This window comes from Suricata suricatta, chromosome 4, assembly GCF_006229205.1.
Source record: "Suricata suricatta isolate VVHF042 chromosome 4, meerkat_22Aug2017_6uvM2_HiC, whole genome shotgun sequence".
Lineage (NCBI taxonomy): Eukaryota > Metazoa > Chordata > Mammalia > Carnivora > Herpestidae > Suricata > Suricata suricatta.
Genome location: NC_043703.1, coordinates 112380920 through 112398435, shown reverse-complemented (window position 1 = coordinate 112398435; position 17516 = coordinate 112380920). Strand labels below are relative to the sequence as shown.

The following is a 17516-nucleotide window of genomic DNA, read 5'->3' as shown; positions in this document are numbered from 1 at the left end:
CCCCTTCCCTTCCCCATGTTCCTCCATTAGGGTTCTCCTGTTAGACCTATGAGTGCAAACATGTGGTATCTGTCCTTCTCCACCTGACTTATTTCGCTTAGCATGACACCCTCGAGGTCCATCCATTTTGCTACAAACGGCCAGATTTCATTCTTTCTCATTGCCATGTAATACTCCATTGTATATATGCACCTCATCTTCTTGATCCATTCATCAGGTGATGGATATTTAGGCTCTTTCCATGATTTGGCTATTGTTGACAGTGCTGCTATGAGCATTGGGGTACATGTGCACTTCCGTATCCCTTGGGTAAATTCCTAGCAGTGCTATTGCTGGGTCATAGGGGAGTTCTGTTGATAGTTTTTTGAGGAATCTCCACAATGTTTTCCAGAGCAGCTGCACCAGTTTACATTCCCACCAACAGTGTAGGAGGGATGGCCGTTTCTCCACATCCTCGCCAGCATCTATAGTCTCTTGATTTTTTTCATTTTAGCCACTCTGACTGGCATGAGGTGGTAACTCAGTGTGGTTTTGATTTGTATTTCCCTGATGAATGATGTTAAGCATCATTTCATGTGCCTGTAGGCCATCTGGATGTCCTCTTTGGAGAAGTGTCTGTTTATGTCTTCTGCCCATTTCTTCACTGGGTTATTCTCTTTCGGGTGTGGAGTTTGGTGAGTTCCGTGTAGATTTTGGATACTAGCCCTTTATCTGATATGTCATTTGCAACTATCTTTTCCCATTCCATCGCCTCCCTATTAGTTTTCTTGATTGTTTCCTTTACAGTGCAGAAGCCCTTTATCTTGATGAGGTCCCAAGAGTTCATTTTTGCTTTCATTTCTCTTGCCAAGGGGATATGTCCAGTAGAAAATTGCTACAGTTGAGGTCAAGGAGGTTTTTTTCCTACTTTCTCCTCGAGGGTTTTGATGGTTTCCTGTCTCACATTCAGGTCCTCCAGCCATTTTGAGTTTACTTTTGTGTATGGTGTAAGAGACTGGTCTAGTTTCATTCTTCTGCATGTTGCTGTCCAGTTCTCCCAGCACCATCTGCTAAAGAGGTAGTCTTTTTTCCATTGGATACTCTTTCCTGTTTTATCAAAAATTAATTGGCTGTACATTTGTGGGCCCAGTTCTGGGTTCTCTATTCTATTCCATTGATCTATGTGTCTGTTTTTGTGTCACAACTATTCTTAAGCATTAATTGAAATGACAATTCTTCAATCTGCTACAGTGAAATGCATTGATTTTTATCTGATAAATCCACCTTGCATTCCTCAAATTCTACTTGGTTATGGTATAGTACCATAAAATAGAAAAATCACCCAAATTGCTGAATTTGACTTCTCTATATTTTCATGAGGAATATTGATCTAGTTTTCTTATAATGTTATTGTCTGATTTTGGTATCAGGATTATGGAAGCTTCCTACAATAACTAAGAAAGTATCCCATCTTCTATTTGGGAAAAAATGGTATAATATTGGTATTTCTTTCTTAAAAGTTCACAGAACTCACTAGTGATGTTTCTTGTGGAAAATTCTTAAATTATGAATTTAAATTGTGAACACAATTTCTTTAAAAAATATAAAATTCATTAGATTTTCTATCTCTTCCTATATTAGTTTTGGTAAATTTGGTAAATTAGTTTGGCAAATTAGGTTTTCCCAGGAATGTATCCATTCATTTAGGCTGTCAAATTTACTGGAATAAAGTTTTATATAATATTTCATTACTCATTTAAGGTCTGTAAAATCACTAGTGATATATTTATTCTATTTCTGATATTAATAATTTGTATTTTTTCTTGGGAAGCCTAAGTTTACCAATTTTATTAATCTTTTTAAAGAACCAATTTTTGGTTTTGTCGATTTTCTTTATTTGTCTATTTTATTTCAATGACTTCTAGCCTTACTTTTATTTCCTTTTTTTCTATCTGCTTTGGCAATAATTTGCTGCTGTCTGCCTATCTTTTTATGTAGAAGCACAAATCATTGGTTTTATAGGTTTCTTCTCTTCTAATACAGGCATTTAATAAGATTTCCCTCTAAGGACAACTTTAGCTTCATCTCACAAATTTTTATGCTATTTTCGGTAGTTGTTCAGAATCTTTTTTTTTTTTTAAGTGTATTTATGTTTGAGAAAGAGAGAGTGTGTGTGTGCATATGCAGGGGAGCAGCAGGAAGAAAGGGAGAAAAAGAGAATCCCAAGCAGGGTCCATCTGCACAGTCAGGTTGGAGCCCACCATAAGGCTCAAACTCTCGAATCATGAGATCATGACCTGAGCCAAAACCGAGAGTCTGACACTTAACTGACCCAGGCACCCCCAAAATGTTTTTTAATTTTCCCTTGGGATTTATCTTAGACCTGTGAGTTTTTCAGAAGTGTGCTGTTTAATTTTAAATTTTGGGTGATTTTTCTGTTTTATTGTTATTGATTTTTTTAAGTTTATTTACACGAATCACAAAACACTATATACTTTTGTCCACCTACTTCTATAAGTCCAGTTTATGTAGTCTATAAAAGCTGAAACAGGTAAATAATCTGCGAATGACTGTCTCAAGAAAACTAGTGTTTTACTTTTAACTTACATCAGATGCTTATTATAATACCTCATTTCCTCAGTTTCTCCATTCTATATTTTCTGGGGTTTTTCCCTTTTTTTAGAGAGTGAAAGAGCTGGGGGAGGGGCAGAGGGAGAGAGAGAATCTATTTTCTTTTAAAATGTATTTACTTATTTTGAGAGAGAGAGAGCACAAGCAGGGGAGGAACAGAGAATAAAGAAGAGAAAGAACCCCAAGGAGGCCCTGGACTCTCAGCTGTCAGCATGGAGCTCTACTCAGGGCTTGAATTCACAAATCGAGAGATCATGATCTGAGCCAAAATCAAGAATCAGACACTTAACCAACCAAGCCACCCAGCCCCCTGAGAGAGAGAGAGAGAGAGAGAGAGAGAGAGAGAGAGAGAGAGAGAGAGAGAGAGAAAATCTTAACCAGGCTCCATGCTGAGCATGAAGCCCAATGTGGAGCTCGATCCTACAACACTGGGATCATGACCTGAGACAAAATCAAGAGCACCCAGGCTCCCCAAATTTCTGTTATTTTTATAAGAAAAAGGAGTTCTATAAGTGTAATCTAAGCCAGAGGTTAATACATTAATAAAATTTCAAAAGCTAAAAGAAAAAGATTAAGAAAATGTAGTTGGTTTCAAATTAACTATCCTAGTTACTATTAAATGGAAAACCATCTGAAACATTGGGAAACACTGGCAAAAGACACTATGTAAGTGAGTGATCACTATTGAGGCATGTTTCCAATGTCAAATGTTTTCTAGAGAAACACACACACACACACACATACCATGTAACTCCTATATTGCCAACACAGTTTAATCCTAATATGGTTTCTACTAAAGCATTTGTGGATGGCTGAGGAATTAGGTTACAAACACCATTACTTAATTTCATCAGGCAATCTTACCTTAAAGTACATTCCATTTCTGTTTCAGAGTGTGTAGAGAAAACACAAAAAATGTACTTGTCGACTAGCAAAGAAAAACTGTCTCCAGGATTCAACCAGCACCAAAGATTTCTCTTCAATGGTAAGAGCTGGCTCTTCTCAGAAGACTGATAAAAACATGGATTTGTGTGTATCTAACAAATAAAAAAGAATATAGTGAAATAACTCTAAATTATGAAAAAAATACAACTAAATACAAACTGATCCAAAATTTCAGTATGAAAACAATTTCAGTACAAACTTAGACTTAAAAGTCTAATAAATTTGGCACCTCTAAGTACCATAATTATTATCTATACATAAACAAGGAAAAAGCTAAAATATACCTCCCATTTTACTAGGAATCAAAGAAAGAGCAAAGTTTTCAATCACCTGGTTAAAAGATACATCTACCTTGCTTAAGAGGGACAATCAGACATTGGAAAGAGAAATGAAAAATAATTCTCAGTACAGAAACTGAGTCCCCCAACTTTCACATTCGTAATTCACTAATCCCTTGGAAATGGCTAGCTTCTTTTACACTTATTTTCTCCCAGTAGTTTCTTACTATGATTAAAAAATGAGCTAATATGAAGAGACTTTGATCAAGTCGCTCAAGCAAACAACATAGCTTGTTTTGTTTGTTTTTGCTCCTGAGTTTTCTAATATAAACTAATACAGTAAACAAGAGCTGCCAAAAATAAATAAATAAGCATTGTTGCCTACATGCCCAAATTAAAAAAAAAAAAACTTTGAAAGCTAGAATGAATATAATTTATCTAGTTCTGGCAATTTAATTTCATGATGATCTAGCCATAGGTCCCTCCTATGTGGATATGCAATTGAAAACGTTTCTATTTCTTTTAAATATGTTAAAAGAATGTTGTGAAATAAAATGTGGAGATAAAGATTAGAGGCAGAAATTGAACAGAGACTATACAAATTTGGTAGGCAATTATTTTACAGGTTAGAGTTATTTTACAAACTATATACCAGACTTTATAAGAATAGACATGCAATGTAACACCCTATGTATGCAACCCCGTACTGCTAAGAAGAGTTGTGAATGCTTCAGTTTTAAAAATCAAGTTATAATTTAAACTTAATGTTTAGAAATCTTTCATTACAGTACCAACCACCCCTAATTTACCTCTCAAAGTGGCTCTGACTCATGGCTAGGGTTTTTGAGCAAGGACAAAGCACCAGATTCTGAGCTCATGCACACTGCTGGGCTTGGAAATTGTTTCCCATTACTCCTCAGACTTTTAACTGAAGCCTCCGCTTTCTTGAGTATACCACGGTCACGAGGTATTTAGTCAGGGTATTTAGTCAGGGATGTTAAGTAGCAAGGATGAGAGGCAGGACAGAAATGTCCACAGCTTTGCCTGAACCCCAAATACTCTATAAATGAGGTTTGCTTCTAATAGGCTAAGGTAAGACCATACTCTTATTCATTAGTATTTTAAACTTTCAGATGAATCTCAAAACACTAAATAACATAGTTCTAAATTTTCAAAGGCTAAGATGTTGAATACAAAGTCATAATATTCTAAAAGTAGAAAAGGTAAAATACTTTCTGAAAAAGGAAACTAATTACACTCCTTTAATAAGGCATCACAAACCCAAAGTCAAAAAAAACCCATTCATGTTCAGCATTTTTTACTCAGTTGAATGCAGTTAACATTTTTAAATTTTATTTAAAATTTGTTTGTTTTTAATTTAAACCCCAGATAGTTAACATATAGTGTAATAATGGTTTCAGGAGTAGAATTTACCACTTTAGTGCTCATCCCAACAAGTGCCCTCCTTAATGCCCATCACCCATTTAGTCCATCCCCCCACCCAACACCCCACCAACAACCCTTACTTTGTTCTCTGGACTTAAGAGTCACTTATGGTTTGCTTCCCTCTCTGTTTTTATCTTAGTTTTCCTTCCCTTCTCCTATATTCATCTGTTTTGTTTCTTAAATTCTACATATGAGTGAAATCATATGATATCTATCTTTCTCTGACTTATTTCACTTAGCATAATACATTATAGTTCTATCCATATGGTTGCAAATGGCAAGACTCCATTCTTTTCAATTGTTGAGTAATATTCTAATACATATATGTTATATATATGTGTTTGAGATATATATATATATATATATCACATCTTTATCCATTCATCAGTCGATGGACATTTGAAGTCTTTCCATAATTTGCTTACTGTTGATATGCACTTAATGTTTAAATTTCAAATGGTTAAATATTAGGTATTTAGCGAATCCAGTCATAGAGAAAGTGCATCAATTTATGTGGTCCATGATCACTTTTTCTTTCCCTAAAATTGTTCATATGGGGATTCCAGAGCCCAGAAAAAAATGGCATTCCAAGAAATCTAATATTTGGTCCTAAAGCTTAAGCCTAAATAAATATTACTTATTGAATAACTTTTTCAATGGCTTTTTTTTTTTTTTTTTTTTTTGAGAGAGAGGGTATGTGCACATGAGCCGGGCAGAGGGAGAAAGAATCTTAAGCAGGCTCCATGCTCAGCACAGAGCTCAATCCCACAACCCTGAGATCATGATTTGAGCCAAAATCAAGGGTCAGACCCTCAGGGTGCCTGGGTGGCTCAGTCGGTTAAGCAGTTGACTTTATTTCAGGTCATGATCTCACAGCTCACAGGTTTCTGAGTTCAAGCCCAGTGCTGGGCTCTGTGCTAACAGCTCAGAGCTTGGAGCTTGCTTCGGATTCTGTGTCTCCCCCTCTCTGCCCCTCCCCTACTTGTACTGTGTCTCACACTGTCTCTCTCTCTCAAAAAAAAAATGAATAAGCATTTAAAAAAATTTTTTTAAAAGTCAGACACTCAACTGACTTTTTTGATATGTCAAACAACATATACTTCAACTAAAAAGCTACACAGACATGAAGTCCAAAACAAATGATAGTTTTTTAAGAGTTATAAAGTAGACAAAAATCTAGTAATATTAATGAACAAGAAGGGAGAAGATACACATACACACCACACACACACATACATTTTGGAATAAAAACAATGACATTAAGTACACATAAAACTTAGTAGAATACTACGAATACTTCATGCCAATATATTTGTAAATATGGCCAAAACTGACAATTATCTTTCAGGATATACGCCAACTGACAAAAAAAAAAAAAAAAAACCAAGCAAGCAAGCAAGCAAGGAAGCATGTGTGTGTGTGTGTGTGTGTGTGTGTGTGTGTGTGTGTGTGTGTCTTTTTGGGTTAGACCTATAATGTTTTAAAAATGCAATCAGTAATTAAAAATCCTTCTAACCTCTCTCCAAACCAGATCCAAATGAATTAAAACTTTTTCTGAATATTCAAAGTCTTCCTGAGCTCAGAAAAGGATGGAAAGCGCTCCAATTCCTTTAATAAGGCTAAGTTTCCCTTGATTCTAAAAGCAGATAAGTGCAGGCAAAATACTGGCAAAGCCAAACTCACAGTGAATAAAAGATATGAGCTACCTATATGAGAAGCATATTTTTAGTAAGTGTCTTTTAACATATCCATGGGATTATAAGTGCAAATTTAAATATATTATGCTATAAATTTAGAAGTGGTACAAAGGATGCATTATCCCTGAAGAAATGGAACTAAAATACAAAGCAGTTTTCCACAGCTTTCTCTTGAAATTATCATAAACATTAAAGAAAGATTACTGTGTACACCCCTCAAAAAAGTCCCTCTCATTTTGAATTATTTTATTTTTATTTGGGAAGCACTGTTTTTCTTTTCTTTCCTTCTTTCTCTTTTTTACAAAATGAGCTGTGGAAAAGCTATTGTAGCATTTTATAGCTATTTTCCAAGTACACTCATAATTTAACAGGAAGAAAAACAATCACAACTCAGTAATTTTATTGCACAAAAGAAAAAAACCATCGTCACCCAAAGATGGATATTTTGAGGATTAATACCAAATGGCAAAAACTATAATCTTTTGCAATTTATATGTACTTATAGAACTACCCCCTCAATCATCCAAGAACCAAAAAGAGTAAGATTTTATTAAAATGAAATAAAAGCATTGACAGCTATGAATTTACCCGGAGGACATATCTAACTACTGGTGATACAGTCATTTATAGAGAAAACTGTCGTTTTGTCTTTATAATACATTTTCTCCCTGCTGATACCAGGCTGGAGATTAAATTTAAATGACTCACAAATAAGTTAACATCATCTCCTATGAGCTAACATTATCTCCTCATGCACGATTTCCAAGAACTGCTGAGAGATAGTCTTTTAAAAAGGAAATATTAGAGGGGAAAAAAAAGACAAATTCATCCAATTTAAAAGCACAAATTAGTAATTGCCTTAATTGCATTCACCCATCATTGTGAAAGCTACGTTTCTATTTGACTGGATTTCTAATTTGAAGGAAAGTAGAAAAATATTTAATCACTTAAACATAATTTGGAGTATACAGCATACAGAAGGAATCATAATAAAGCATTTGCTATAATTCATTTACACAATTTTACAAAAACTTTTTAAACTAAGACTTAATCTCTCAAAATTTTATTTCAGTTGTATATATAAACTGTTTTAATAGATCAATTTGTGACGGACTAGAAGGTAAATGATATTTAGCACATGTTAAGATTAAATGAATGAATTAAAAGTTACTTGGCCATCTCTTTATTTTCAAGACCTTAACACTTCTCTTAACAATTATGGTCAGCTTAGAATTTCTCTGAATTTCTCTAAATCGCACCTTGACAGTACAGCTGCATTAATCAGCTGAATAAACCAATACATTTATTTCAAGGAGACAGGCATTTTGTTCCAACTATGTCAATGTAAACAAGAAATCAAGCATTATATAAAGCAAAGGACTGATATGTATATCACAAAGTCCAAGAAACAACTTTCCTTCAACTGGTATGGTATAAATAATTCTTGGAATAAAATTCAAAGCCCAATTAAATACTGTTCTAAATCACATTCTAGTACCGGAGTTGTGCACTTCCTCAAAAATAAGCACAGTTTTCTAATGTCTTTCAGTGTTCGGTAGTTTGACATGACAGAAGTCGTTGCACAGGCCTGCACTACTCACCACACCTTCTTCATGTCCCAAGTGTTCCATCGTAATTTTTAAAGACACAATACATTTTAGATATTATGTGTGGATTAACCACCCAGTTTCAGAAAAAGAATATTAACTTTCAATGTCCCTTCTGAGTCTTTCCCTATCCATTCTCTTCTTAGTTCACTGGAAGGTAATTATTATACTGACTGTTGTATCTATCATTTTCCTAATGTTCTTTGACTTTAGCACCCAAGTTTATGACCATGAATATGTTTATTTTGTTGAATTTTTAATTTTATATAAATGAAACTATACTGTATATATTCTTTCAATGTTGCTTTTATCATTCAGTGTCATGTTCCTGATTCTAATCCATATTTTTTCATGCCTTCACTCTAATTTATCTTCACTGTTGTAGTGTAGTTCATTAAATGAATATATCACAATATATTTATCAATTCCATTGTCAATGGAAATTTATGTTGTGTCTAGTTTCTTGCTATTATATAAATAATTTTGCTCCTCAGGTTCTTGTAAACATCTGTGTGTGTGTGTGTGTGTGTGTGTGTGTGTGTGAGCTCCGCTTGTAGGGAATACATGCTTTCATCTTTAGGAAATAATGTCAAGCTATTCTTCAAAGTTTAAGCTCCCACTCAAAGTTTATAACTATTCTACTTGTTCTACATCTTCTACACTTGAAATTGTTAGACTTTTCATTTCTGCCAATCTTTCGGTGTGCGATGGTATCTCACTGCAGTTTTCTTACATTTCTCTGCTTAATAAGAAGGCTAAATACCTTTCTCATGTTTACTGAACAGTCAGATTTCGAATTCTATAATGTGCCATTCAAGTCTTCAGCCCATTTTTCAATTGAATTGTTTATCTTTTTCTCATTTACTGAAGGCATTTGCTATACATTTTGGATACCATCCCTTTGTCAATTACTTGTCACACAATTCCTTTGTCAATTACTTGTGTTTTAAATAACTTCTCCATGTTATGTTTTTCATTTTCATTGTAGTGTCTTGATAAGCAAATGTTTTTAATTTTACTGTAATTGATTTTTTAAAATCTTTCTTCTTATAGCTATTTTAAAAATTCTCTACTCTAAAGTCACAAAGGTTTTTTTCTATATCATCTAACAGTTTTACAGTTTAGACTTTCACATTTAAGCCACCTAAAACTGATTTGTGTGTATGGTTTGAGGTACGGGGTGTAATGATTTTCCCCTACACAAATAACAAACTTCCCCAGTACCATTTATTAATGAAAAATCCCCATCTCTGCTGATATGCAGTGCCAGCTCTGGCCCAAATCAAATTCCCACACACATGAAACTGAATCTAAGGGTGCTTTGAGTTGTAAAATTCTATTCAACTGAAGGCACCAAAATATCTTGTGAGAAAATCAACAGTCTTCAAGAAATTTTTTTAAAGAGACTATCAAATGGCAAAAGAATCCTGACTTGGGAAATATAATGAAAAAAAAAAAAAACAGTGCACAGGGTTCAAACAACCCAAGTTCTAATTCCCACTTGACAACTTGCTGACTTTGTAAAATTAGGCATTCTCCAGAGGGCCCTGATACTCTAAACTGTCAAAAACAATGCTACCTCTGTATGTCCCTCTCTCTCTGACCCTCCCCAGCTCGCACTCTCTCAAAAAAAATGAAATAAAAATAAATAAAAATAAAAACAATGCTACCAAGAAAAAGGTAATAAATATTTATCTTTCTCCCATGTATATAAGGTCACATTTACTACAAAGTTCATAAATTATACTAATAATATTTAAAAGATAAATAGAAACAAAAGTATAATTTAAATAAACCTTATTATATCAAATTTTAGTTTTATATCTATAACCTAATGAGGAATTTTTTCCTCTAGCTTCTAGTATCTACCAAAGTTTGGAACTCAGAAGTCAACACTTGTTGACTTCAAATAATTGTTTTATAGAAGTACAATCTAATTAAACATCAGGTAAAGATAAAGAATGCTTTTTAAAAGATACCTTCTTTTAATGGAAAATTGCAGAAATCTGACTCACTTCACAAAAAATAAAGTTTAACTCGAGGCACCTGGGTGGCTCCGTCAGTTAAGCATCTGACTTAGGTGCGGGTCTTAAACTCATAGTTCGTGAGTTCAAGTCCTGCATGAAGCTGTCTGCTTTCAGCACAGAGCCCACTTTGGATCTTCTGTCCCTCTCTATCTCTCTGCCCCTCCCTTGCTCATACTCTCTCTCTCACTCAAAAATAAACATTAAAAAAAGGCAGGAGGGGGTTGCCCTGAGTGGCTTAGTCAGTTAAGCATCCAACTTTGGCTCAGGTCATGATCACACGGTTTGTGAGATGGGCTGACAGCTTGTAGCCTGCTTGAGATTCTCCCTCCCTCTCTCTGCTCCTTCCCTACTTGTTCTCTCTCTCTCTTTCTCAAAATAAATAAATAAACATTAAATGAAAAGAAATTCATGGGCATTTGTCACTCTAGATAGTTCAACATAGGTTAATAAAAGTACTTTATGTGTAAAAGAAAGCACTAATGATACAAAAGGCAATTGCATATATAAGATGAAAATACATCTAGGTTTAAAATGTTATAAATTAATTTTATATTGTGTTATATATTATATATACCTTATTATGTTATATATATTTATTCATATATTACATATAATTTATATAATTTCATGCCATAATAACTTTACTACCAGAGCATGTAGTCCAAAATAGATGGACCCTCATACACATTTGTTATTATTCTACACAACTAACTGTTCAAATAAAATATCAGAAACTGATATCCCTACAATATATCAATACTTAACTATAAAGCAAGCAGTTAAAATTTTAGCCCTCAACAGGAACTTTCAAATTAAAATACAACCCTAAATAACAAGATCTAAATTTTAGAAATACTCAATTCTACACACAGATATAAAAATCTATTAAAATGCAATACTGTAACATTTATTTAAAGTTTATTTCTTTATTTTGAGAGAGAGAGAGGACAAGCAGGGGAAGGATAAAGAGAGGGGAAGAGGGAGAATTCCAAGCAGGCTACACATTGTCACACTGTGTGATCATGATCTGAGCCAAAATCAAGAGTCAGATGCTTAACTAACTGAGCCATCGGTGTCCCCAATCCTGTATCATTTAAGTGACTTTGGTCACTATGCCACCCCCCAAAAATAACCATTACATAGGTATGGCCTTTCTTATAGGATCTTATTTGTAATATCCAGTTATGAACAAAATCCAAATTTATACATGAAATGGTAGTCATCTTTCACTAAAATTCTAACTATGTAAATGTAGCACTACCTTATGGGGAAAAAATACTTTAAATAGTTTAGATCTTTATCTCCCAATTTTCCTCTAAAAATAAGAAGGATATATTCTGACATTAATTCTCTCTTTGCATAACCTTAGAAAATAAGCCCCTCTCACGAGGATCTGGAAAAAGGTGAGACAAAGAGTTAAAATGAGTCATCAATAGGAGCACCTGGGTGGCTCAATCAGTTGGGCGACCTACTCTGGCTCAGGTCATGATCTCATGATCCGGTCCGTGGGTTTGAGCTCTGCATCGGGCTCTGTGGTGACAGCTCGAAACCCGGAGCCTGCTTCGGATTCTGTGTCTCCCTCTCTCTCTGCCCCCGCCCTCATTCACACTCTGTCTCTCAAAAATTAATAAATGCTAAAAAAAATTTTTTAATGAGTCATGAATAACATACTTACCGGTTTGATTCGAAGCTGACCACCGACCACCTCAAGAATTGCATGTCTTCTGGATACTCTCTTGTCTGTTATCTACAGGGGGAAAAATAAACATTTCTAATGCAGCTACCTCCATAAAAAAACAACAGTAACAAGAACAACAAAAGCCCACAGCAATGTTTCTGAAATTAATAGGCTAGATATGAAATATTCATTCGGCAACTGTGTATTAAAATGATTGTCTCGCTGAACAGATAACAAAACAACTCAAAACGTTAAGGGACCTGACCAAGGTAAGGAAGGATAAATGGCAGAGCAGAGACTCAGCTTGAAATCTAACACATCCGAAAATCTTTCATGATGGCTTCCACTCAAGATAGACATTTAGTGGAGATTCTCTTCAATAAAATTTATAAAATGAGAAAAAAAATCTATACAATGTGTAATTCTTAGGAAACTTCTGAAACACAAGAAATATGTAGCATGTTATAATGACAAAGTTTTTAAAGAGCAGCAGTCTGGTAAATATAAAGGTGTGATGACAAGATTTGGGGTCAGGCCAGCCTGCATTGGAGCTCTGGGGCCATCAGCAGTAGTTAAGAAAACAGGAAGGTGGGAGGGGAAGTGGTATAAACCAAATATTTACCGTGAAGAAGAGATTAACTTTTATATGTGTGTATGTGTATAATACAATATATACACATGTTAACATAAAAAGGTATAATACACATATTTGTTTCCTCTTTTGAGCCAACATGCTCTAGTTACAAGCACTTCTGCAAACCAAACTTTAAAAATGGCTTGTACTTTAAATCCTGAAATTGCCTACTGAGCCTTCCCTGCAGGGCTATAGACTTGATAGTTAAGAACTGCCTTTGTTATTTGTGGTTTATACATAATGAAAACATTTCAAGCACCAACTTTACTTATCATAATTATTTGGCCCATCTCTTGATTAACTTAGTATCTCTATCACTTCAACTCTGATACTATCCATATCAGGATCAAAATGATCAGTAAAAACCATCTATAACAATGTCCAGTTCAATTAAACCCATTAGTCCTGTAAAAACTTGCAAAAATGTCAATGTGCCAGGAATCTTTTTTAGCCAGAGAGCACTTCCACATGTAAGACTATGACTATATAAAAGTAGTAACATCAAGCATCCCAGTGGAATGAATTCCACACATGTGAATTTTTGATAGCTACAGTTGATTTTTAGAACATTTTCTAAAATAAAGTATCTTAAAGGTAGCCCATCTAAAATATATACACTATTAGTCACAATGACTAGTTCAGAAAAGTAAATATAAACTAATAATTGATCAGAAAGGGGAGAGGAAATTTGGAGGTTCCTATATTCTTTCCCATAATGTGCCTTATGGGCCAAAAACAGTAGTTACCTGATAACGCACTTTACCATTTATAAAAATGACTTATCACTTGCATAAACTTTCACTTAAATCTTGAGATTCACCATAATACTGTCAAAGCTATTATTCACATGTTGTGAATTTGGAAACTCAAAGTCTAGAGAATTTAAGTAACTTATGTAAGCCACTCCTTGAGTTGGCAGCTTATAAATCCATATTCATTAATAAAAATAAATATGTGAGAAAAAGAGTCATATATGCCTCTACATCTACATAAAATCATTCAGGGCTCTCAGCACGGATCCACTGCATTGGTAAAGTCTGTGAGCCCGAGTGTAGGCCCGGCAAGCCTAAACCCGTAATAAAGCCCTTTGCTTTTGCATGCATGAAAAAAAAATCATTCAGAAATAGTTTCAAGAAGTGAAAATTACTCTGTCAGGGAGTAAGAAATTGCTAATTCTAACTTGGGTAGTAAGACTTCACTGTTAAATTCAATAATACAAATTGCTTTTCTAACCAACTGAGTAACAGACTGCCAAATATAAAACTATGGCAAGCAATGATGGTTCCTGTAATAGTGCAGCTTGGGTTTCTTTATTTTTCAAACCATATTTTTGCAGGAAGCAATAATGGACCTTTCCTATTTCAGTCTTTCTATGAAGTAGGCTTTCTGGACCCCAGCATGAAAAAAATCTATAAAAGCATAACATGACCTCTAGTGGACACATGATTCTACAACAGTGTAACTGCATGGCAAGCTGTGCATTTCTATAGTATACTGAAAAAAAGTGGGGTTTTTTTTTTGTTTTTAAATGTTTATTTATTTATTTATTTATTTAGAGAGATGGGGGGAGAGGGAAAAGGGAGGAAGACAGAATCCAAGCAGATGCAGAGCATGACATGTGGCTTGAACCTATGAACTGTGAGATCATAACCTGAACCGAAATCAAGAGTCAGACGTGTAGCCAACTAACCCACCCAGACGCTCCACATTATCATCTTCTTACGTCTTCACAAAACCTGAGGAGAAGACATTATTACCTTCATTTTCTAAGTGTAGAGAGGCTAAGCAACTACTTTGAGTCACACAGCCAATAAGCAGCAGGACCAGGACTTGAAACCAAGGAATCTGATTCTAGAGACAGGAAAGTCTTGCTTTTAACACTGTATTGCCTCCCTCATTATCATTACATAGAATATAATTTTCTAGATTATTTACCATTAGCGTAACTAAACTAGAACATACTAAACAACTGGAAATAAGGTAGAATGATTATTTAAGAAGTAGACATTCTGAGAAAATCAAGCCCTAAATGAAATTCCAGAAGGTCTTCAGGCTTCCATTTATTCATTTATTCTAATGTCATACCCAAATCTAACAAGCTGTGTTATATGAATTTAAAATTCTCTATTCACAGCAAACAATAAAGTGGATAGGGTTTAGTAGGCAGTACACTGACACTGGGGGAAAATAATTGCTGTTGGTCCGTGTAAGTGGAAAGAGAAAGGCTATAGTAAAGCAAAGAAACCCAAAGACTCAAGAAGGATAAACTGGCTAGAAGCTAGTGAGAGTACGGGCAAATGGCATAACATACTTCAAAAGGTACTAAATACTTAACTGGTTCTACTTATTGATTACCCTGTTTAACTGAAAACTTGATTTGATAGTCAGACATTTCACATCTTAGAAAGCCAAAAAACAGTGAAAATAGAAGAATTCCAATTTCCTATCAAATAAGTATAGCCACTTAAATACAATACCATACAAAAAAATCAGAGATCAACAAATAGAACACATAAAACCTCCTATATTCCACATCTAAAGCACAACTAGGAGATGGAGATTACCACAAACTTTACAAGCAGGAGGGGACAGAAACACCAAATGCAGATCAAGCTTCAAGTCAAGTAATAACTGGCAGGAAAAGAGAAGAGAGGGAATGAGAACCTAGGGGTGGTGGAGCACAGATAATATCATCCTCAGAAATAATCATGCCTTGAGTGGGAAATAAAGAAAACACATCTCACATCCAGCAGTTCAGTGGTCCAGCAAAAGTGGAAACAATTTGGATATCAATAGGAATAATGATAACTGTAGAATATAAACACTGAATATGAAAATGACCCATGAGTTCACACTGAACTCAAGAAAGGGTCTGGGGCTAGGGCTGGGAGGAAAAGCCCTTCTTCATAAAAGAATACCAGCTAATGAAGAAGAAATGATTGAGCCAGAAAATCACTATTCTGTACATACAAATATAATAATTGACTCAGTAAAGGTCCAATGGATGTTAACCTTCAGGTGAAAGCTTGATGGGAAAAAGAATATTCCTGAAGTCTCAAAGCATCATTGCACAGATTATTCACAAAGGGAATGAACTGTGTCTTTTCTGGGGAAGTCTGGTAGACACCACCTTCCCCAAGTGACCACCCAACATCACCAACAACAGCACAAACTCCTAGCTGGGCCTTGAGATAAGCTGCTTCAATTTCACATCAAATATGGAATATTCTAGACCAAAACATTTAATCTGAATCTTATTATATAGAAATAACCAGACAGTCAAAATTATGGGCCTTCCTTAAAACAACTGGTTTGGGGGTGCCAGGGTGGCTCAGTCGGTTGAGTGTCCAGCTTCAGCTCAGGTCATGATCTCATGGTTTGTGGGTTCGAGCCCTGCATCAGGCTCTGTGCTGACAACTCAGAGCCTGAAGCCTGCTTCAGATTCTGTGTCTCCCTCTCTCTCTGACCCTCCCCTGCTCATGCGGTCTCTCTCTCTCTCTTTTTCTCAAAAATAAATAAAAGATTAAATAAAATATTTTTTTAAAACTGGTCTGGACTCCTAAAAAATGTGAATGCCATGAAAGATAGAATAGTTCTGGATTAAAGAAGATAACATTTGATTGGACCCTAATTTTCTTCTCTTAAATGCTAAAAAGTACGTTATTGAAAAAGTTGGGTAAAATTAAATAGAGGGCTATTAAAATTTACTGCATAATTATATATGTCAACTGTGATAAGTTTATATACATGTACGTAAGTTTATATATAGGTATGTATATATACATTTTATATAAAAATGACCCTGTTTTTAGGTAATACATGTTGACATATTTAAGAATGAAGAGCCATAATCCATACAATGTACTTTCAGAGGGGTTCAGAAAATAATACATCTATGAGAAAATATATATATGAGAGTGTGTGTGTGTGTGTATGTGTTTAAGAGAGAAAAAGAAAATGTGGCAAAATGTTAACCATTAACCTGCTGAAGACATAGTAAGTGCTCATTGTACTATTCTTTCAACTTTTTTGTAGGTCTGAAATCTTTCAAAATGAAAAGTTGAGTGAAAAAGTTAAAATTTCAAATATGTTGGTACCTAAAAAAGTTATTACCAAATACCTACAAAATGTAGTATATGATTGGTAAATGACATAAATACATCTCAGTAAAATTTATTTTTACAGTCATCTAAGTGAAACTAATAAGCCTCTATTTAGTTGTAAGTAATTTTTTTAACTTTTTTGATTGAGACTGGGCACCACAAACTGGTAGCCAACAGGCCACAAATCATTCAGGTTTTTTGTTTTTAAAATTTTGAAAAGTATATGTACCCTCCATCTCACCTGAGTCCCCAGCACCCCCTATAATGTTCCCCTGAGCACATTTCACTCTTTAGTGTATACTTGGCCTCTAAGGCATTTGAGTTTGCAACTTATGATTTAAAGTACACCTTTTTAAAGATCTTTAAGATTTTATTTTAAGTAATCTCTACACCCAATGTGGGGCTTGAACTCATAACCCTGAGATCAAGAGTCACACATCCCACCAACTAAGCCAGTTTGGCACCCCTAAACTACACCTGGTTTTAGATGC

General features: G+C 34.7%; 1 protein-coding gene across 5 annotated transcripts in view; it reads right to left on the bottom strand.

Moving 5' to 3' along the window:
* Positions 1–17516, bottom strand: part of APLF (aprataxin and PNKP like factor) — an 80183-nt gene that overhangs the window by 55489 nt on the left and 7178 nt on the right. For 3 of the 5 annotated variants that reach the window (XM_029936246.1, XM_029936244.1, XM_029936245.1), the window contains exons 2-3: positions 12286–12357; positions 3475–3647 (exon numbers count right to left, since the gene is read on the bottom strand). In XM_029936246.1, the coding sequence (XP_029792106.1) occupies positions 3475–3647; positions 12286–12357 (245 nt within the window). The remainder of the gene's footprint in view (positions 1–3474; positions 3648–12285; positions 12358–17516) is intronic. The other 2 variants (XM_029936248.1, XM_029936247.1) reach the window with 1 other exon arrangement.